At 44.4% G+C, this 22,822-nt stretch overlaps 1 protein-coding gene across 3 annotated transcripts in view; it reads left to right on the top strand.

Annotated features, from left to right (window-relative positions):
• The window catches only part of LPIN1 (lipin 1), a 265,282-nt gene that overhangs the window by 73,656 nt on the left and 168,804 nt on the right, over positions 1 to 22,822 (top strand). The window contains exon 1 of one of the 3 annotated variants that reach the window (XM_073625361.1): positions 9,551 to 9,780. The exons of the other annotated variants lie outside the window; for them this stretch is intronic. Coding sequence (XP_073481462.1) covers positions 9,703 to 9,780 — 78 coding nt within the window. The 5' untranslated portion in view covers positions 9,551 to 9,702. Of the gene's footprint in view, positions 1 to 9,550; positions 9,781 to 22,822 lie in introns of those variants that run through there. 3 annotated transcript variants of the gene reach the window in all.

Here is a 22,822-nt window from a genome sequence, read left to right as displayed (position 1 = left end):
TAGATAGATAAAAAGTGCATTTTATATACATCAAAAAGTGTTTTCCAGTGCTAAACCTTTCATTTGATTTCTAAATTGCTGCATTTGTAGATTCCAAAAGCCAAAATAAAGGAATAGTAGTGGTAAAAAAACACTTGTGGGTTTAACCAATCTTATTTTTTTTTTGTACAATTCTCCGTTAAGGGGGTGTGGCAAGGGGTGTGTCCTATACCTGCATACTTTTGCTGATAGGTGTCCCTCATTCCCATCTCAGAACATTGGGAGGTATGCTAAAAGTGAAGTTGTTCTTTAAAGCTGAAACTCTGTGAAAAACCAGGTCCTCTGATATCATGGGCCCCTAGCCTTGCATCAGGTGTGAGGATTCCGAGGGACAGTCCACCACCAGAGTGTAGGGGAGAGTGCTGTCTGCCGGTGGAGAGGAGGATCAGGTAAGATACAGTGCTTTTTCCAATGCCCTAAACGTAAACAAGCATTTACCTTTGCAGTATGTGGGGCAGCGGCACTGTAAGGGGGATTTTTTTCTTTTCCTGTAGATAGGGTTAAAGGCCCAACTCCGGCAAAAGTCTTTTTTTTTTTTTCCTGCTTCATGTAACCCCACTGGGGAAATTTCCCCTCACTTCCTGCCCCAGAGATGCATCAAGAAGTGAGAGCATATATACTCACATTCATAATCCTAACTTTGATCATTGTCACCAGAACAAGTGTCACTATTGGGAGATTTACACTCACCTCTGTTTTAGATTTATTTTTATTTTTTTTTGTCCATGCAACAATGATCACCAGGACAGATGATGAGAATGTTTTTCCCAATGAAGAATGCAGAAAAAAATAAAAGCTGTCCCTACACAAGCCAAACCTAAAAAAAGTTTTTATTTTGGGTTTGCAATTTATAGAAGTACACTTCTCTGTTGTTATATTGTGACTTCATTAGAAAGACAAAACAGGAAATACGCTTTTAGAGAGGTGGAGACAATTCACTAAGATGTCAACAAAAAAACAGAAATCTTTTTTGTGCAAACAACATTCTTATGTACTTCTCAATGGGTGTGATACCACCTCTTCCTCCACAAACATAAATTCTCATTACTGTTCATGCAAACTTCTTAAAAGCACTCTCATAGCTCCCAACTGTCCCTGATTTCGAGGGACTGTCCCTGATTTGGAGCAATGTCCCTCTGTCCCTCATTCCTCCTCATTTGTCCCTCAATTTGGTCTGATCTATATAGTTGTATATAAAATGCACTTTTTATCTTTCAAAAAGTGTTTTCCAGTGCTAAACCTTTCATCCAATTTCTAAATTGCTGCATTTGTACATTTTAAAAGCCAATATATAGGAATAGTAGTGGTAAAAAAAAAAGCCCTTGTGTATTTAATTAAGGTTTTTTTTTTTTTTTTTGTTAATTCTCCTTTAAGCGGGTGTGGCAGGGGGCGTGTCCTATGCCTACATACGTTTGTTAGTAGGTGTCCCTAATTCCCATCTCAAAATATTGGGAGGTATGTACTCTGATGGTTATACAGCATCCAGAACCAGGGTTTCTAAAACTTAAAAAATAAATAAAAGATAGCATGAACAAATCCTGTAGCTGCTGACTCTAAATAGGAAACGAAACGCACCTGTCAATGGATCTAGGACCATCCTCACCCAGGCTAATTTTTCACTAGCCTTCGGGTTCCCGACGCTGGCATCTTAAGTGTGGGCACCCGGCTGTGACAGCTTGTGGTTCGGGTGTGAAGATATCTCCATTCCTACGTCCAGGACTTCCTGGAGACCTGCAGAGTGTGTGTCCAGGTGTGTACACTCCTAAGAAGCCAGGAGATGGCCATAGTTTAGAACTCTTGTTTGGAGATAGGTGTGTGCTGCAGCCAGGAGAGGTGAACCACTCAGAAGACAAGACTGCATGTTAGAAGGTTTCCTCACATGCAGAACTGGGACAGCTGAGGGAGTTGGCAGGACTGAGACAGCTGAAGCAACTAGTGCATCCAGGGGACTGGAGGGATTCTGTAAGCCTCTGAAGAGTGAGAGAGCACTGGGTGCTAGGAGAACTCTATCTAGAGGCTCTATCTAGAGGCCAGGACTGGGCCCGTGCAAACATAACAAACATATTATACTCTGTGAAATGGTTTTGCACAGAGCAGCCCCGATCCTCCTCTTCTCAGGTCCCTCGTTGGTGCTCTTGGCCCCTCCCTCCTTGCGAGTGCCCCCACAGCATGCAGCTTGCTATGGGGGCACCCAAGCCACAGCTCCTTGTGTCCATTCAGACACAGAGCCGTGGTTAGGCCCCGCCCCCTCTCTCTCCTGATTTACAAACTGACTTTGATTGACAGCAGCGGGAGCCAATGACGCCAATGCTATGTCTCAGCCAATCATGAGGGAGAGTCCAGGACAGCCGAGGCACTTATGTACAGGGCGACTGATAAGGGGGGAACAACGATCCTCTTGTAGGGGGCCCGAGCACACATGCGGGGCCCACACAGTGAGGGTGATTAGTGATGGATGACAATTGTGTCTCTTTTCCTCCAGCAGCTGAAAGCTGGTCTCTCCCCCTCTCCCTGCTGCTGAGAAAGAGACACCTCACTAATCCCTCTCCCTATGTGGGCCCCCTCCCTCTCAGCGCTGGCTCTAATGTTAGCTGTGCTCCTGAGTTTATCTCTGTTAAGGCCTCATGTACACTGCTGTTGGGACGTTTAGGAGCAGTTGGGCATTTTTTTCAGCAGCCCCTGAATTCTTTTCTATGTTATCTTATCTGTCCATGCACACTGAGTAGTTTATAGTCGTTTAGAGGCAGTTGAGTTTAGTGGCATTTTTTTTTTAAAGCAAAAAAATTACGTTCAGGACGGATGTTTATTGCATGCTTGTGACAGCGTGCAAACGCATCTAAAAGCGGTAACTTGTGTTTAGCCATGTTTCATTAATAGGCGTTTTTAATGGAGATACATTTCTGACCATTTACAATGTAAAGAATGCTTCCAAACGCAAACGCAGCTAAACGCAGCATGTAGACGCAGCACAATGGACGTTTTTAACGGTCGGTTACTAGTTGTCAAGTTCCAGTGTTCAGAAGTTTTAAAACGTCCCGTGTACATGAAGCCTAACTTTGTTTCTCTCCCTCCGTCTCTCTGATCCGGGAACCCAGCCTGTATATTTTTTTATCTTAATTTTTATTTATTAACTCATTTTTATCTCTTATCAGGAATTTTGTGAGTTATGTTGTATTTGTGTCTGCTAATAATTTTATTGTATTTTTAGCGAAATATAGCTATATTATTTTCTTGGAGGAGGGGGGGCGCCCTGTCAGGTAGTCTCTACAGGGCACCGCAATTTCTATCAGCAGCCCTGCTCATGTATATAGCTGGATGAAGATGGGGCTCAGGTAAGTTTTAGGGGGAATGAGGGAGGCTGCTGCACACAGAAAGTTATTTTATCTTAATGCATAGAATGCATTAAGATAAAAAAAACAAAAAAAAACAAAACAAAAAAAACTTCTGCCTTTACAACCACTGTAAACCCACAAGTGCTTTTTTACCCACTACTATTCCTTTATATTGGCTTTTGAAATTTACAAATGCAGCAATTTAAAAACTGGATGAGAGATTTGGCATAGTAAAACATTTTATGATAGATAAATTAAAATAACTGCAGTCGATCGATAAAGTCACAGCAAAACATGGCACAGGACCAAGCACTGCCAGAAGGGAAGAGTAAATCAGCGGGGCAGCGCTGGATCCATTGGATGGGTGAGTATCTGAAATGTGCTGAACACACCAGGTTTTAAAAAAAATAGTGAAGTGAAAATCCACTTTAAGCAGACACACAATGGAGTGTGATTTAATAAAGGCAAAGAGACTGTACATTTTGCAAGTGCATTTGCTCCAGACCTTAGTAAATGAAGTAAAGCTTCACTTTGCAAAGAATACCCAATCACATACAAGGAAAATGAACAAAGCAGCATTTTTGCTTGCACATGATTGGATGATGGAAGTCAGCAGAGCTTTTGCTAATTTACTTAGCTCTGGAGCAACTGCTCTTGCAGAGTGCAACTTTGCAAAGTGCACAGTTTATTTGCCTTAAGACCCCTTTCACACTGAGGCGGTTTGCAGGCGATATTGCGCTAAAAATAGCGCCTGCAAACTGACCCGAAACAGCTGCTGCTGTGTCCCCAGTGTGAAAGCCCCGAGGGCTAGAGTGGTGCGCTAGCAGGACAGAAAATAAAGTCCTGCTAGCAGCATCTTCGGGGGGGTGAAGGAGCGGTGTATACACCGCTCGTTCACCGCTCCTGCCCGTTGAAATCAATGGGGCAGCGCGGCTATACCGCCGGCAAAGCGCTTCAGCAGAGGCGCTTTGCAGTGGTTTTTAACCCTTTCTCGCTAGTGGCCGAATACCGCCGCTAAAATGACGGTAAATCGCCGCTAATAATAGCAGCGCTTTACCGCCGACGCACCTCCCGCCCCAGTGTAAAAGGGTATATGGAGAAGGGTGGATGGAGGGCGCGTGATCAATTGCTCACATCAAAAAGTGTAAAATTTAATCATATGAAATAAAAACAAATAGATAATACCAATACTACGTATTGGTAGACACTCACCTTAACATGGGCTTGTGTTACTTTTAACCTTTTAACCTATTTTTAATTTTCATGTTTTACATATTTTGTTACCTGTTTGCATGATACGTAGTATTGGTATTATCTATTTGTTTTTATTTCATATGAATAAATTTGACACTTTTTGATGTGAGCAATTGATCAAGCGCCCTCCACCCATCCTTCTCCATATAGTCTTACCCTGACCACCCCGGGGTCAGTTTGGGCAGCGGGACATGCAACACCATCTCTTTCAGTTCCTCTACAGCTCACAATACTACCATTTCAAACTTAATACACCCTCACTAGTGCAGGAGTAATCTTTCCTTGTCCACAATTTGCACCAGTGTGAAAGGGGCCTTAGTAAATCAACCCCATTGTGTCACAATCTCCACCTTGTCCTATGAGGGAATGCCTTGTATTCAATGAATGATGGAGATGCTGAGTAAGGGACCCCCTGTGTTCAGTATACAGACGGCAAGTCACCTGAGTAGCACTTAGACCCCTTTCACACTGAGGCGGTTTTCAGGCGCATTAGCGCTGGAAATAGCCTCTACTAAGCGCCTGAAAACCGCCTCACATTCATTCAAGTGGGACTTTTCACAGTGGGGCTGTGCACTTGTGGGACGTTCAGAAAAGTCCTGCAAGCAGCATCTTTGGGGCAGTTTGGGTGCGCTGTATTTAGTGCTCCCAAAACGCCCTGCCCATTGCAATGAATGAAGAGCCTGAAAAAGCAATTCGGAAGTGCCGCAAGATAGGAGTTTTTAAAAGCACCCCGCTAGCGGCCAAAAAGCACCACTTAAACAGCACTAAAGCAAGCGGAGCTTTAGCGCTGACGTGGCCACGGCCCCAGTGTGAAAGGTGTATTAAAAGTGACTAAACACTGACCATATGTAGCACATACTACAACAGTAAACTTCTGCATCCTCAGCAGCCCTCTAGAAGTGAGATATGAAGGATTGTATAGAACCAAACGAGAACAATTTATATTAAAAAACAATAATTCCTAGGGTTCAGCATTAAGGATGTATTGGTGACATCAGAACTGCATTAAACTGTGTCTTTTATGTCTGCATAGAATTCAGATATAAAGTATAGGTAAACCCAATCACTAAAATCTCATATAAACCTTAATTTGTTAAAGAAAATTAAATCCTGCTAGATGACTTCAGGCTGGCCCCTTTTGCAGGTATAACTATGTAAAACAATAAAAATAAGTGTCTACATTTTTCAAACTCCAGTAATACAAAGTCTCACCCTGCTCTGCACATGCTCAGTTGCTCTCTATTTTTAGGCACTGCTGAATTTGTAGAGGGTGATCTGCTGATTGTCTTAAAGCTGAATTAAGTCCTATCGTTTACAGCCAAAGAAGCTGCTTATGTGTGATCTGCAATTACAATGGTGCTGCACATTTGATGGTTTGACAGTTTGGTTGAGGACACAATCAAATGTGACGGTTAACAATCCTGGTATTCCAGGAATGTAACAGTTTTTTAAACTGTTAAATATATGGGCTTAGTTCCGCTTTATGGTCCACTGCTGTTCAGGGGCTCTGGGCTTTAGCAAAATAACAGCCTCCAGCAAGAAGAAATAGGAGCAATGCTGGAGGCAATTTACAGCGTAATTATTAATGTGGAATGTATATTCCATGCTAAAAAAACATTATTTTTTAACAAGTTGTTATGGATAAAGTTCTGGTTTAAAGTGATTGTAAAGGCAGAAGGTTTTTTATCTTAAGGCATTCGATGTATTAGGATAAAAAGCCTTCTGTGTGCAGCAGCCCCCCTAATACTTACCTGAGCCTTATCTAGATCCAGCGATGTTGTAGGAATGTCTCGGCTGCCCGGGACTCCCCTTCTCATTGGCTGAGACAGCAGTGCAGTGCCATGGGCTCCCAATGCTGTCAATCAAAGTCAGTCAGCCAATGAGGAGAGAAAGGGGGCGGGGCGGGCCACAGCTCTGTGTCTGAATGGACACAGGAGGCTGCAGTTCAGTTCGGGTGCCCCCAGAGCAAGCTGCTTGCTCTGGGGGCACTCAACAGAAGGGAGGGGCCAGGAGAACCGAGGAGGGACCAAAGAAGAGGAGAATCGGGGCTGCTCTGTGCAAATCCACTGCACAGAGCATGTAAGTATAACTTGTTATTTTTAACTAAAAAAAATGAGACTTTAGTATCACTTTAAGGTACTTTTTAATTTTTAAATCTTGCAGCTTTTATTAAAACAATACCTGGTGATCCATCACAAAGGTCCTTGTGCAGGCATAATCTTTTAGAGGTGCTCCGTCCCTGCCCCCCCAATTGTTTTCTGCATTGTCATGTGCTCTCCCAATAGAAACTACAAGCAGCCATGCTTTTGTGCATTACGCAGGTATGGTCTATTGTTATCACCTTCAGGTATCCGCTGTGAGAAATGGCATGTAGCCAGCACTGGAGTGCTTTTTGTGTAGACAGGAAGAGAGCTGCAAAGAGGCTGCAGGAGATCAATAAACAAATGGCAATTGTTCATGTATATGCAATGCTTTAGCAATCTAAATATCATTTGGTTGAGGTTTACTTTAATGTGGCACTAAACAATATCTTTATATTCCAAAAAATAGTCCATATACCTCCACTTCTTCATGGCCCTGTATCCTATTTTTCATAAAAATCACTTCTTACTGTGTTTATCTACCTCCTTGTAACATCCTCAGTGAGCTCCCAAACCTCCCTCCTTTCCTCCTTTCTTCTGTTTGTTTGGAAAAAGCAATGCACATTAGATGCAGTCACGTGCACTGCTCTACACACACTACAAATCCCATAGTCCATAGTTCATCTCAGGAGTGAGCAAGAGAAGGAGGCTACATTCTTATATGCAGTGAAACCATGGAAAACGAGTGTAGTCACCCTCTAATCACAGCAGGGGAAAAAAAGGAATTTGGAGATCTGGAGGAATCTGAAATTAATAGAATGAACTTTTTTGAGCTAAAGATATATATACAGTTTGTGTATGTATGTGTGCGTGTGGGTATATATATATATATATATATATATATATATATATATACACACTATCTCACAAAACTAAGTACACCCCTCATATTTTTGTAAATATTTTATTATATCTTTTCATGTGACAACACTGAAGAAATGACACTTTGCTACAGTGTAAAGTAGTGAGTGTACAGCTTGTATAACAGTGTAAATTTGCTGTCCCCTCAAAATAACTCAACACACAGTGATTAATGTCTAAACCGCTGGCAACAAAAGTGAGTACACCCCTAAGTGAAAATGTCCAAATTGGGTCCAATTAGCCATTTTCCCTCCCCGGTGTCATGTGACTTGTTAGTGTTACAATGTCTCAGGTGTTAATGGGGAGAAGGAGTGTTAAATTTGGTGTTATCGCTCTCACTCTCTCATACTGGTCACTGGAAGTTCAACATGGCACCTCATGGCAAAGAACTCTCTGAGAACATGAAAAAAAGAATTGTTGCTCTACATAAAGATGGCCTAGGCTATAAGAAGATTGCCAAGACCCTGAAACTGAGCTGCAGCACGTTGGCCAAGACCATACAGTGGTTTAACAGGACAGGTTCCACTCAGAACAGGCCTCGCCATGGTCGACCAAAGAAGTTGAGTGCACGTGTTCAGCGTCATATCCAGAGGTTGTCTTTGGGAAATAGACGTATGAGTTCTGCCAGCATTGCTGCAGATGTTGAAGTGGTGTGGGGGGGTCAGCCTGTCAGTGCTCAGACCATACGACGCACGCTGCATCAAATTGGTCTGTATGGCTGTCATCCCAGAAGGAAGCCTCTTCTAAAGATGATGTACAAGAAAGCCCGCAAACAGTTTGCTGAAGACAAGCAGACTAAGGACATGGATTACTGGAACCACATCCTGTGGTCTGATGAAACCACAATAAACTTATTTGGTTCAGATGGTGTCAAGCGTGTGTGGCGGCAACCAGGTGAGGAGTACAAAGACAAGTGTGTCTTGCCTACAGTCAAGCATGGTGGTGGGAGTGTCATGGTCTGGGGCTGCATGAGTGCTGCCGGCACTGGGGAGCTACAGTTCATTGAGGGAACCATGAATGCCAACATGTACTGTGACATACTGAAGCAGAGCATGGTCCCCTCCCTTCATAGACTGGGCTGCAGGGCAGAATTCCAACATGATAATGACCCCAAACACACCTCCAAGATGATCACTGCCTTGCTAAAGAAGCTGAGGGTAAAGGTGATGGACTGGCCAAGCATGTCTCCAGACCTAAAACCTATTGAGCATCTGTGGGGCATCCTCAAAAGGAAGGTGGAGGAGCACAAGGTCTCTAACATCAACCAGCTCTGTGATGTCATCATGGAGGAGTGGAAGAGGACTCCAATGTAAAGCTCTGGTGAACTCCAGGCCCAAGAGGGTTAAGGCAGTGCTGGAAAATAATGGTAGCCACACAAAATATTGACACTTTGGGCCCAATGTGGACATTTTCACTTAGGGGTGTACTCACTTTTGTTGCCAGCGGTTTAGACATTAATGGCTGCGTATTGAGTTATTTTGAGGGGACAGCAAATTTACACTGTTATACAAGCTGTACACTCACTACTTTACATTGTAGCAAAGTGTCATTTCTTTAGTGTTGTCATACTTATGTGAGACACTGTATGTGCATATATACACACACACACACACACACACACACACACACACACACACACACACACACATATATAAAATGTATTTATTTTTTAACCTGAGCTTTGTGTCAGTGTAAGCACAGTCTGATTTATCTAATAGTAGGAATGTAGCATTGCCAGGCTCCTTTGCAGAATAGGAAGAAGATGTGAAGAATGGAAGCAGGGCATGAATGTAGCTCTGTCATTATTTTCAGGTTTCAGAGTTTCTGCTCGCCCCTCTCTCCCATTCTGCTTCAGGCAGAGAATAGGCTTCCAGCATCATTTACAGGCCACACACATCTACTAGAAAGTGCTGCCCACCCAGATGACAGTGTACACCATTCTGTTGGCTGGGCTGCTGATGGCTCTAGCAGTATTCCCTTGCTGTATGGAGATAATACAGACATGGGGTAGGCTTGGATTTGGGACCTATCTATGAAGATAAGACGTATAAAATCGGAATCATCCAGGATTCATCATGGGAAGAGTCAAGCAAATCCTACAATCCTTGAAGTCTAACAGCTTGCTGCCTGAATCCGATGTCAAAAAGACAACGGTGTGTAAACTTTTCTCTATCCTACAGAGTGATTAGCAGACTACAATCTATCTCCGAAGCAATGTTAAATGACGTTTAATAAATGTTGTCACATAAGATGTTTTTATAATTTACCTGTATATGGAAATGTCACTCTTTACAGACTGAAGTGTAACTTTTTACAGGTCTTTATTGAGTAAATTAAAATAACTTGTAGCAACTAGGGATGGGGTTTGAGTTGACAGTGGTTCATCCCCAACTCTGGTAGTTCGCTGGGCAGATGAACTAAATGACCTATTTTGCTGCTCTCAAGGCTCTGGCTGCTGGGAAGTCAAATATTCAATGACGGTATTACTACCCCCACTAAATGTGACAGCATCCTGCTCAGGACTTGCTGGTTGCTAGGAAGCTGGCAGCTGCTAACGTCCTAGTAACCAAGGAGCCAGGGGCTCAATTTACTGCACTGACTTTGATTCAGTTTGCAAACTTTTAGCCACATTCGCTTCTGAAACCCATCTACTTTCCCCTATCACTAGTAGTACCCAGTGACCCTTAACTGCAAACTAACGGAATCTGTTTGCTTCCCGAGGGCATATGGTGTTGCATTGCTAAAAGTAGGTTGCCATACACTATACAATTTGATTGTGCAATCTCTTTTAGATTTACCAAAACTATATACCAGGAGGACATACCTAATGTATTCAATTAATCTGTATACAATTAGTGAGGATCTTTACTGCGGCAGGGCGACCGTTCTGTGCCAGATCACTTACCTAGTACATAATCTGATACTTCTGGGTCTGGGGCATGCACAGCCAGTGTCCCACTCCCGCTGTGATTGGAAACAGCGGGAGCAAATCAGGGGGTTCGGCGGACACGATGTCTGCCAGGATCCGCCAATTGTTCGGGGCACAAGCAGAACGGCAGTCTGCCTGCTATGTATGTAAACAAGGCAGACTGTCATTCTGGCAGATCTTTGCCTTTCCCTAGTCAAAGCACCTCCCCCACAGTGAGTAAGCACAGCCTAGGCATACAGTATCTCACAAAAGTGAGTACACCCCTCACATTTTTGTAAACATTTTATTATATCTTTTCATGTGACAACACTGAAGAAATGACACTTTGCTAGAATGTAAAGTAGTGAGTGTACAGCTTGTATAACAGTGTAAATTTGCTGTCCCCTCAAAATAACGCAACACACAGCCATTAATGTCTAAACCGCTGGTAACAAAAGTGAATACACCCCTAAGTGAAAATGTCCAAATTGGGCCCAATTAGCCATTTTCCCTCCCCGGTGTCATGTAACTCATTAGTGTTTCAAGGTCTCAGGTGTGAATGGGGAGCAGGTGTGTTAAATTTGGTGTTATCGCTCTCACTCTCTCATACTGGTAACTGGAAGTTCACCATGGCACCTCATGGCAAAGAACTCTCTTAGGATCCGAAAAAAAAGAATTGTTGCTCTATATAAGGATAGCCTTAGGGGCCACGATCATGTAAAGCAAAGTGTTCGGGGGCCAGGATCATGTAAAGCAAAGTGTTCAGGGGTCAGGATCATGTAAAGCAGAGTGTTCAGGGGCCAGGATCATGTAAAACAGAGTGTTCGGGGGCCAGGATCATGTAAAACAGAGAGTTTGGGGGCCAGGATCATGTAAAGCAGAGTGTTCAGGGGCCAGGATCATGTTAAAACAGAGAGTTTGGGGGCCAGGATCATGTAAAGCAAAGTGTCCGGGTGCCAGGATCATGTAAAGCAAAGTGTTCAGGGGCCAGGATCATGTAAAGCAGAGTGTTCAGGGGCCAGGATCATGTAAAGCAAAGTGTTCAGGGGCCAGGATCATGTAAAGCAAAGTGTTCAGGGGCCAGGATCATGTAAAGCAAAGTGTTCAGGGGCCAGGATCATGTAAAGCAAAGTGTTTAGGGGCCAGGATCATGTAAAGCAAAGTGTTTAGGGGCCAGGATTATGTAAAGCAAAGTGTTTAGGGGCCAGGATCATGTAAAGCAAAGTGTTCAGGGGCCAGGATCATGTAAAGCAAAGTGTTTAGAGGCCAGGATCATGTAAAGCAAAGTGTTTAGGGGTCAGGATCATGTAAAGCAAAGTGTTCAGGGGCCAGGATCATGTAAAGCAAAGTGTTCAGGGGCCAGGATCATGTAAAGCAAAGCGTTCAGGGGCCAGGATCATGTAAAGCAAAGTGTTTAGGGGCCAGGATCATGTAAAGCAAAGTGTTCAGGGGCCAGGATCATGTAAAGCAAAGTGTTCAGGGGCCAGGATCATGTAAAGCAAAGTGTTTAGGGGCCAGGATCATGTAAAGCAAAGTGTTTAGGGGCCAGGATCATGTAAAGCAAAGTGTTCAGGGGCCAGAATCATGTAAAGCAAAGCGTTCAGGGGCCAGGATCATGTAAAGCAGAATGTTCAGGGGTGAGGATTATGTAAAGCAAAGTGTTCAGGGGCCAGGATCATGTAAAGCAAAGTGTTCAGGGGCCAGGATCATGTAAAGCAGAATGTTCAGGGGTGAGGATTATGTAAAGCAAAGTGTTTAGGGGCCAGGATCATGTAAAGCAAAGTGTTCAGGGGCCAGGATCATGTAAAGCAAAGTGTTCAGGGGCCAGGATCATGTAAAGCAAAGTGTTCAGGGGCCAGGATCATGTAAAGCAAAGTGTTCAGGGGCCAGGATCATGTAAAGCAAAGTGTTCAGGGGCCAGGATCATGTAAAGCAGAATGTTCAGGGGTGAGGATTATGTAAAGCAAAGCGTTCAGGGGCCAGGATCATGTAAAGCAAAGTGTTCAGGGGCCAGGATCATGTAAAGCAGAATGTTCAGGGGTGAGGATTATGTAAAGCAAAGTGTTTAGGGGCCAGGATCATGTAAAGCAAAGTGTTCAGGGGCCAGGATCATGTAAAGCAAAGTGTTCAGGGGCCAGGATCATGTAAAGCAAAGCGTTCAGGGGCCAGGATCATGTAAAGCAAAGTGTTCAGGGGCCAGGATCATGTAAAGCAGAATGTTCAGGGGTGAGGATTATGTAAAGCAAAGTGTTTAGGGGCCAGGATCATGTAAAGCAAAGTGTTCAGGGGCCAGGATCATGTAAAGCAAAGTGTTCAGGGGCCAGGATCATGTAAAGCAAAGTGTTCAGGGGCCAGGATCATGTAAAGCAAAGCGTTCAGGGGCCAGGATCATGTAAAGCAGAATGTTCAGGGGTGAGGATTATGTAAAGCAAAGCGTTCAGGGGCCAGGATCATGTAAAGCAAAGTGTTCAGGGGCCAGGATCATGTAAAGCAAAGTGTTCAGGGGCCAGGATCATGTAAAGCAAAGCGTTCAGGGGCCAGGATCATGTAAAGCAGAATGTTCAGGGGTGAGGATTATGTAAAGCAAAGCGTTCAGGGGCCAGGATCATGTAAAGCAAAGTGTTCAGGGGCCAGGATCATGTAAAGCAAAGCGTTCAGGGGCCAGGATCATGTAAAGCAGAATGTTCAGGGGTGAGGATTATGTAAAGCAAAGCGTTCAGGGGCCAGGATCATGTAAAGCAAAGTGTTCAGGGGCCAGGATCATGTAAAGCAAAGCGTTCAGGGGCCAGGATCATGTAAAGCAGAATGTTCAGGGGTGAGGATTATGTAAAGCAAAGTGTTTAGGAGCCAGGATCATGTAAAGCAGAGTGTTCGGGGGCCAGGATTAAGTAATACAAAGCATTCAGAGGTCAGGATTAAGTAAAGGAGAGAGTTCAGGGGTTAGGACTAAGTAACGCACAGAGTTCAAAGGTCAGGATTAAGTAAAGAACAAGGTCTGGGATCAGGATTGAGTAACACACAGAGTTCAGGGGTCAGGATTAAGTAACGTTTAGAGTTCAGGGGTCAGGATTGTGCAACGCAGAGTTCAGGGTTAAGGATTAAGTCATGGACAGTGTTCAGGGGTCAGGATTAAGTAACACAATGGGTTCAGGAGTAAGCGCAAAAAGTGCTCTATGAAATGAAATGAATGAATGACAATTCCACCTCCTCCGTTCATAGAGTGATTTTTATTGCGGGAAGTCATACTACAGTTTCTATAAGTGGAGCAGGGGGATGGAAGGGGTTGGTATAGTCTGAATTTTAGATAAGCCGGTGACAGGAATATTACACAGAGATTCTGTATTTAGACAATGTTTGTGTAGCCTGGAGTTTAGCTTTAAGAAAACTCTATACAGTAAGACATGCGTGCAAACATAAAGAAAAATATATTGATGTAAACTGGCAATTCTGCCCCTTGCTCCTGGAAGCAACAGGTCATGAGGCCTAATCGCGATTGCTTCTGCTGTTGATTCACATACTGTATGCTCATTGCTCACAATACAATACAATAAAGCAGCAGATTTATTTTCTTTACATCCCTTCATTGTTCTGTAATCCCCAGCTTAAGCCTTTAGTCCTTTAATTCAGCTGTCATAGAGGAAAACACCTGTGTAATAAGGATCTGATGGATGCAGCGATTCCACAACTCATGTGCCACCTTCTAGCTACAAAATGCAGTGAATAGGTTCAAATTCAATCTAAAGTTTAATGTCCCTATAATTTGCCTTCACTGGTTCCTCCTTTTTCCCCTCATCAACATGCTCATGGTATTTTTACATAAAACATTTACATTTTCATTATAGACCTTATTTTAGACCCAATGACATCATCACTGGCTCTTTGTTCTTCTCTATACAATGCAAGTAGATCATGGTTGGTTGGAGAGGCCAGCAGGGTGCTCAGTAGCAAGGAATGGGCTGATTCTTGGAAGTAGTTATGTAAATATTAAAATGTCTTTATGGGTGGATATCAGTCTGGAGAAGTGGGCAGTCCCTTGGAGGCTGTACCTGCATGCAGACTGCCCAAAGGTGATACCAAGCTTGCATGATTGAATGAAAGAGAGGGGACAGGAACAACCAGGTTGGGGAGCAAAGGGGTAGATCATGCATTTCCAGCCAGGAAAAGAGGTGGGCCCTATTTGACTTACAACGGTTTCTGATGAACACTGTGAGAAGCTCGCAGTGTGCAGTGAAATCAGAGTAAGCAAGTTCAGTACAGGAGAGGAAGTCTATTTCTGAAGTTCTGGGAGGTGAAGGTTTGATTGTAATGGGGCTTCTTGTGCCCAACTCCTTGCCATAGTACTACCCATGACAGCCCTGACCATTAGCCTTTATTTTCATATGAAAGGAATGTCCACACAAGAAAGATATTTTCTGCACTTTACTGATGTTCTTCAAAGATGGCAGTGACACATCACATAGGCATACATCGCCATACACAAATGTGGACAAGCTGTAGCAGTCATTTGTAAAAGCCATACATAACACATCACTGATAATCTAACTTCCCTTAGTATCCCTCTCTCCTTAGGATCACCACAGTGTTGGGACCCATCTCCCTGTATACTTAAATCTGTAGCATTCTGCTCTGTTCACTCTGAGCTGAGATTAACAAGGTGCCTTCTATAGTATACTAGTCTCTCCCTCTCTATGACTCTACGCAGCCAGGTATGCTCCCAGATGTTACTCTCCTACTCCCAAGGGTCATTAGTACTCACTCAGAAGGCTCTGACCCATTAGGCTTTATGCATCCAACTCACGACTCCCTTCATGCCATTCCAGAGATAGGACTGCTGTAGCTGCACCTCTAGATTCTGTACACTAGAAGTCCTAGGGACATTAGTACTAATGTCAGAGAACACAAGCCTGGCCTAAGAGGCCTTTTGCATGTATCAAAGTCTTTAGCCTCTTCCAGGCTAATGAGGACCTCCCAGGCCAAAGATAGCTGACATCCTTCAATATGTAGTGGGTTGTGAGGCATAGTGGGTGCAAAGATGGTGAAAATCATTGGGCGCTAGACACTTCTTGGATGTAAAGTGGTTTTATTTCTTTTAAAGTGGTTGTAAACCCTTTACAAACCACTTTTTGCTACAGCTAAGCTTATAATAAGGCTTACATGTAGATACACTGGATATCTCCTAAACCTGCACGGTTTAGGAGATATCCCTTGTATTTGCATGTGCCGACGACATCGGCACATACGCACTGAAGTTAGACTGTGCCGTTGCCAACAGTTCCCACGCATGATGTCATCGTGGCTCTGGCCAATCACAGCGCCAGAGTCCTCGATACTCGGAAGTAACTCCGGGAGCAATGTCGGCCGCCGGAGCGGGGTACGAGGACCGCTGCGGGGGCTTCGATCTCAGGTAAGTAATTGATAATGAGCTAGTATGCATAGCATACTAGCTCATTATGCCTTTGTCTTGCGGGTTTTTTTTTTTTTTTTTTTTTTAGGGTTTACAACCACTTTAACAGTCCTTTTTGTATTTTTGGGGGAAAGAGGATTAGGGCCAGGACACCCTTAAGTAGTTGTAGATTCAATTGGCAGACTCAGAGACTTCAATAGGAAGACAGTCGTGCAGGGAAAGGCCCCAGCAAGGCGCTACATCTGCACATGCACGAATGCTGTCTCCTATGGCAACAGTCTTTAACAGTCCCTAACTCAAACATAACAGTTCCTTCAGCTTCACTACAACTGCTCCTTGTAGTTCTGCAACACTGAGCTCCCGGTCTCTCACTAGACCCACTTATTCACTGACTCTGAATCCCTTGAGCTCCTCCAATCTTTGCGTGGTATCTCCCTCAAGCATCTCCCACGCTTCCCTGCTGGGTGCGTAGCTTGGCAATTCGGATACCTTCAAGCTTCAGCCCTGCTGACCGGCTCGGTTCCTAGCTTGACACACAAGGCTGCTCTGCAAGCATCACCTCTGCTGGTTAGGTCCCAGACTTGATCGCTGCCTGAAGTTTCCCCATTCTTCACTGTGCCTGTTTGATGAGAATGCTACTCTGGTACTTGCTTCAGTTACTCACTGTGGTCCCTGGTAAAGGTGGTTGGTCCCTTAGTGGCGACAGCTCCCCTTCTACCTATGACCACTACAGGTTCTCTGGCCAGCAGAACCATCACTTTTGGTTGGATTGCAAGCCGCAATCCCAACCCTGCGCTGCCCTCTTACTTCTGGATAGGCCCTTACACAGCCTGGCAGCTAGATGCCCTCAGGATAGGCCCAATCTCCGGCCTAGCAGCCAGGGACATACGACACACGTCCACCTAGACAGCTGTCCAGGTGGCACAGAACATAGATCACCTGACTCCACCAAAATATATAGGTGCTCCCAGCAGGCCAAGGGATTCAAGAAAACCCCTGCCCATTAGCTGAGATACCCCATATACCCATAACCTGTCCTTGGGTTGCCCTTCTCATATCTAGTACCACCAAGTACCTGGCCACCTGGTGATAGAAGAGAAAAGTGCAACAAGGCCAAACTTAGGGAGAAATCAATGGATCTATATCAATCAACCAGGATAACTTCTCCTGGCAAGTAAATTTGAGGGGGCTCCCTGCCTAAGCTACAGGGTGCTACATGCATCCCGCTCCCAGTCCAGTTAGATCATGTTCCCAGCCTACATAGACCGTGTTTCAAGTCAGGACGACTATAGCTGCTTCTTCTGGGTATTGGATTATTTCACCCAGGCCTTCTGCTCTGTATAGGGCCCTCACAGAGTACATTTGCAGGTTTGTTTGGTTTGGTTGGTTTGGCTCCCATACCCCGACTGCACTAGGCTCCTCCAATCCTAGCATATAATAGGTACTAACTCCACCCATTGCATACTACAGGAAGGCTTTGTCTAAAAGGGAACTCAACACCCAATTACATAATTCTCTTTTACCACACTATTTTAGGAGAGCCACCTAGTAGCAGACTAGCTAACTGCACCTGCTTACAAGTGCATCTGATGGTCTGAGAACTTGTAGATTTTGTAGCTTGAAGGACAATCCCACAGTGAGAGGACCTGATTTTTTTTTTTATATTTGAGACAGAACCTACATGGACCCATGCTGAGGAGGATTCCAGCAGGTCCCAGCCCTGGAGCAGTCAGTGATTGGGCAGAAATGACCTCGTCTTTTATTCTTGGAGAAATATCTACCCATCTATGACCAGCCTTATAGGCAGAAAGTATTAATAATTAATGAGTAATGGATTGCTGCGCAGGTTACTTTGACAGAAGATACTTTTCTTCATCTCTTATTCCTCCGTGTGAGTAAGTCAGCTAGGTTAGATGCTTTTAACAGATCCCATTCCCACAGCAACCCATTTCAGTGGCTCTCTGACCTGGATATTTCCTTGAAATAACACTGATCTAATCAGAATACAGAGTTCATCCTTGTGCACAGTGTTCCATGCAATACCCGAGGTCCCTGTCATTCTCAAAGGGACAATACAGTGCTATAGGCAGCACCAGAGACAGAAATGAGCACTAGAGAGAGAGACATGAGCACCAGAGAGACAGACATGAGCACCAGAGAGACATACAGAAGGACCAGAGATAGGCAGAAACATCAGAGAGGCATACAGGAGCACTGGAGACAGACAGATACTAGAGAGACACAGACAGGAGCACCAAAGAGACGGACAGGATTATCAGAGACAGACATGAGCATCGGAGACAAGCAGGTACTAGAGAAACAGACAGGTGAGACGGGCAGGTGAACCAGGGACAGACTGGTACTAGAGAGACAAACAGGAGCATCAGAGACAGGCAGGAGCACCATAGAGACAGACAGGTACTAGAAAGACAGAGAGGTACTAGATAGATAGACAGGAGCACCAAAGAGACAGACATGAGCACCAGAGGGACAGACAGGAGCACCAGAGAGACAAACAGGAGAACCAGAGACAGACAGGAGCACTGGAGACAGACTGGTACTAGAGAGACAAACAGGAGCGCTAGAGGCAGACTGGTACTAGAGAGACAAACAGGAGCACCAGAGACACAGGCAGGTGCTAGAGAGACAGGCAGGAGCACCAGAGAGACAGGCAGGGGCACCAGAGCGACAGACAGGTACTAGAGAGACAGACAGGAACACCAGAGACAGGTAGAAACATCAGAGAGGCATACAGGAGCAACAGAGACAGACATGAGCACCAGAGAGACAGACATGTGCACCAGAGAGACAGAAAACATCACCAGAGACAGGTAGAAACTGTTGGTTGGAAAAGTACAACAGCAAAGTTGCTTATAAACTGACTATATATATATATATATATATATATATATATATATATATATATATATATATATATATATATATATATATATATATATATATATATATACATTATACCTATCTATGCGAGCAGGTGGTGCTGTTCTATTATAGTGTATAGTTCATGTATTCCATGATATGAGAGGAAGTACCCTTTGTATGTAAGTGTGTACTTGTTTGTGTTCTCTTCCTGTTTCTGTCTACATGATGTAAAGTCATGATAAAGATATCCTCCATGAAAGGAAAAGTGTACTGCTGTATACAAGAAGCTTGCAGGGCATAATAATTTGAATAACCTGCTAATAGGTTATGGTTCCAGGCACATTCAGGCATTGGAGAGTATACTACAAGCAGCAGCAAACCCAGCACATCCAGCAGGCACCCAGGCAACCAGGCACTGGGAAGAATTCTACAGCAAGTCTGTGAGTACTGATTATAAGCAGCTGAAAGATGGCAAGTGGTTTAGATGTGAAGTTTGCAATTGCAAAGCTGAATAATGCCAATTACCACCTGTGGAAGTTTAAGCTACAAATGTTTCTCAGCAATGATGACTTGTGGCAAGTGCTAAATACAGACAGACCTAAAGACGGAGAGATGGAGGACTGAGGTAGGAAAGACAGACAGGCAAAAGCAATTATAGGCTTACTAATGGGAAGATGACCAGCTTATCCACATAAGAACAGAAAAAATGGCCAAAGGTATGTGGATTTCATTACAGAAACTGCATGAGCATTCAATGTGCCCCTCTATCTTTAAGGAGGGATGGGCTCCCTCCAGTCCATCTGCCTCAGCCTAAGTTAGAGGTAGGATCTACCTTGCCGGGGCCTGTAGCTTACGCATGTATTTGCAAATTTGTGCAACTAAACCCCTGTTTTTAATCGCATACTGTTAGACAGGTTAATCTGGTTGGTCGCAGGCTGGTTGGTAAGTAGAGCTTGGAATTTTTCCAAGTATTTTTCCTTGGCTTTTGTTTGCTATGCGTTGCCTTCCAATGCTCCTTGCTGCAAAGGCCAGTTATAGGTGAGGGCAGTGCCACATTTTTTGTATGCATGAGTGTTCAAGCCTGAACACCAAGCTATTTCTGCTAAGAAAGCTTTAAAAATAAGACTAGAAGAAGGCCAGCATATGTGTGACCATGTGAATGCTATGCTAGAGATCATAGAGCAGCTACGCACAATCGGAGAGGACATCAAAGATAACCATATTGTTGCCCTGCTCCTCTGCGGCCTTCCAGAGACATACACTGCTCTTATTAACGCTTTAGAAACCAGAACCGAGCAGGAACTGACACTGGAATATGTTAAAGGGAAATTAATTGATGAATATGACAGAAGGAAAGAAAATATGCACCATGATGACAAAATGTACAAAAGCACAAAGCACAACATAGAAAGCAGAGCCTGTTTTTGCTGTAAAAGGACTAGTCACTTAAAAAAGGACTGTTCTATCTGGAAAGCCGAGCAGCGAAAGCTAAAGCTATTCACAAAAGAAAGAGTCAAAGCAATCACAAAGGAAACTGCAGACACTCCAAAGAGAATAGCAATGCGGCACACATAGTGCCCCTCACCCTCCTGTCAGGCCCTGTTCCAAGCCGCATTCCTGTCTGAATAATGTGTCCGGGTTTCAGGTGGACTGAAACCCGGACACATGATTCAAAACCCGGACTGTCCGGGTGAATCCCGGACAGGTGGCAACCCTACATGTATCAAAGCCTAGCATAGGGCACATCAGAGTATTTGGATGTAAAGCATATGCCTATATTCCAAGTGAAAAGCGATCCAAGCTGGAGAACAGAGACATATCTAGGGCATATCTAGGGCATTCTAGTAGGCTAAAGTGAGCAAACTAAGGGTTACAGAATCCTACACCCAAAGACTGACAAAGTGACAATAAGCCATAGTGTTTATTTTGATGAGAACCCATCATCGGAAACCCCAATCCCTGAAAGCTGCAAAGTGAATATACCCAACAAACCAGAAGAAAAGGTCGACCAAAGCGAACCTGTGCAGGAGTCAGAACAAGAGGTGGAACTCACATCGCCTAAATCAAGTTCCCCAACAGATCCCGCTGAACTGCCTGAAATCAGAAGATCCACTCAGGCTACTAAGAGGATACCACCCTTCAAGCTGTCATACACTGTCCAAACACACAGCATACTTGACCCAACATCCTGTGAAGACATAGAAAAACTGGCAAAATGTGAAGCCAATAAATGGAGAAAAGCAGAAGAAGTAAAGTCACTTCAAGAAAATAAAACCTGGACACTCACAGAGCTCCCTCCTAATCGCAAACCTATAGGAAGTAAGTGGACTTTCAAAGTAAAGTCAGACGCAGAAGGGAATATCCACAAATACAAAGCCAGACTAGTTGCCAAGGGTTACTCCCAGAAATTTGGTGAAGATTACAATGAAACATTCGCTCCCGTTGTAAAACACTCCACCATCAGAGCGTTTCTTAGCATTTCAGCCGGAAAGGACATGGAAGTAAAACACCTAGACGTTAAAACTGCTTTCTTATATAGAGATATTGAGGAATACCTCTACATGGAGTAACCACCAGGGTTTGAGCAAGGAGACAACCTTGTGTGTAAACTTCAGAAGAGCATCTACGGTCTTAAGCAATGTGCAAGGATGTGGAATGAGAAAGTGAACGAAATACTTACCAGAGAGGGATTCTCAAGAAGTAAAGTAGACCTCTGTCTTTACTCCAAGAATCAAGAAGACAGATAACATATCTATGTCGATGACATTATAACTTGCTTTAAACAAGAAGGGGAATACAATCAGATAGTTCACAAGCTGAAAGAAAATTTTGAAATAAAAGAGCTAGGGAACATTAGCTACTATCTGGGAATCCAAATAGAGAGAGAAGAAGATGGAAGTTATCTTCTCAACCAATCTCAGAAAATTTCTGAAATCTTGGAACAATTCCATATGCAAGATGTGAAGGAAGTGAAAACTCCTATGGAACCAGGCTATCAAAAGAGCAATGAAGCAGAAAACTTGCTACCCAACAATGACATGTATCGCAGAGCAATCGGTAAGCTGCTATATGTTGCCACTGTGACAAGGCCAGACATAGCCACAGTGGCGTCACTAGGGTTGGTGCCAAAAAAATTGGTGTCACCCCCTCCTCCACCAACTACCTCAGTACAAACTCCCCTCCACTAACTACAGACCCCACTCCATCAATATAGCCCCCTCCATCAGTACAGACCCCTGCTCAGTGCAGACCCCCTTTCCTCAGTATAGACCCCCCACTAAGTTCTGATCCCCTCCCTCAGTACAGACTCTCCTCCCTTATTGTAGACCCCCCATCAGTGCAGACACCCTCCCTCAGTGCAGACCCCCCCCATTAGTATAGAATCCCCCCTCAGTGCAGACCCCCCCATTAGTTTAGAATCCCCCCTCAGTGCAGACCCCCCATTAGTATAGAATCCCCCTCAGTGCAGACCCCCCATTAGTATAGAATCCCCCCTCAGTGCAGGCAGACCCCCCCATTAGTATAGAATCCCCCCTCAGTGCAGGCAGACCCCCCCCCCATTAGTATAGAATCCCCCCTCAGTGCAGACCCCCCCATTAGTATAGAATCCCCTCTCAGTGCAGACCCCCCCCCATTAGTATAGAATCCCCCCTCAGTGCAGACCCCCCATTAGTATAGAATCCCCCCTCAGTGCAGACCCCCCATTAGTATAGAATCCCCCCTCAGTGCAGACCCCCCATTAGTATAGACACCCCCCTCAGTGCAGACCCCCATTAGTATAGAATCCCCCCTCAGTGCAGACCCCCCATTAGTATAGACACCCCCTGCACATATCCACCCACATATACATAAAGTTTACAGACCTCAGAACAGCGCAGACAGATACACACAGCCGTGTGTGTCCCTCGGGCTCCTCCTCCTCTTGTGTGGATGTAAACAGAGAGGAGGGGGTGGGACACAGCGCAAGACCTGAGGCGCAGATCCGGGCAACGTGCAGTGT

This window comes from Aquarana catesbeiana, linkage group LG04, assembly GCF_042186555.1.
Source record: "Aquarana catesbeiana isolate 2022-GZ linkage group LG04, ASM4218655v1, whole genome shotgun sequence".
Lineage (NCBI taxonomy): Eukaryota > Metazoa > Chordata > Amphibia > Anura > Ranidae > Aquarana > Aquarana catesbeiana.
Note: the sequence above shows the minus strand (reverse complement) of the source record. Positions and strands in the feature narration are given on the sequence as shown.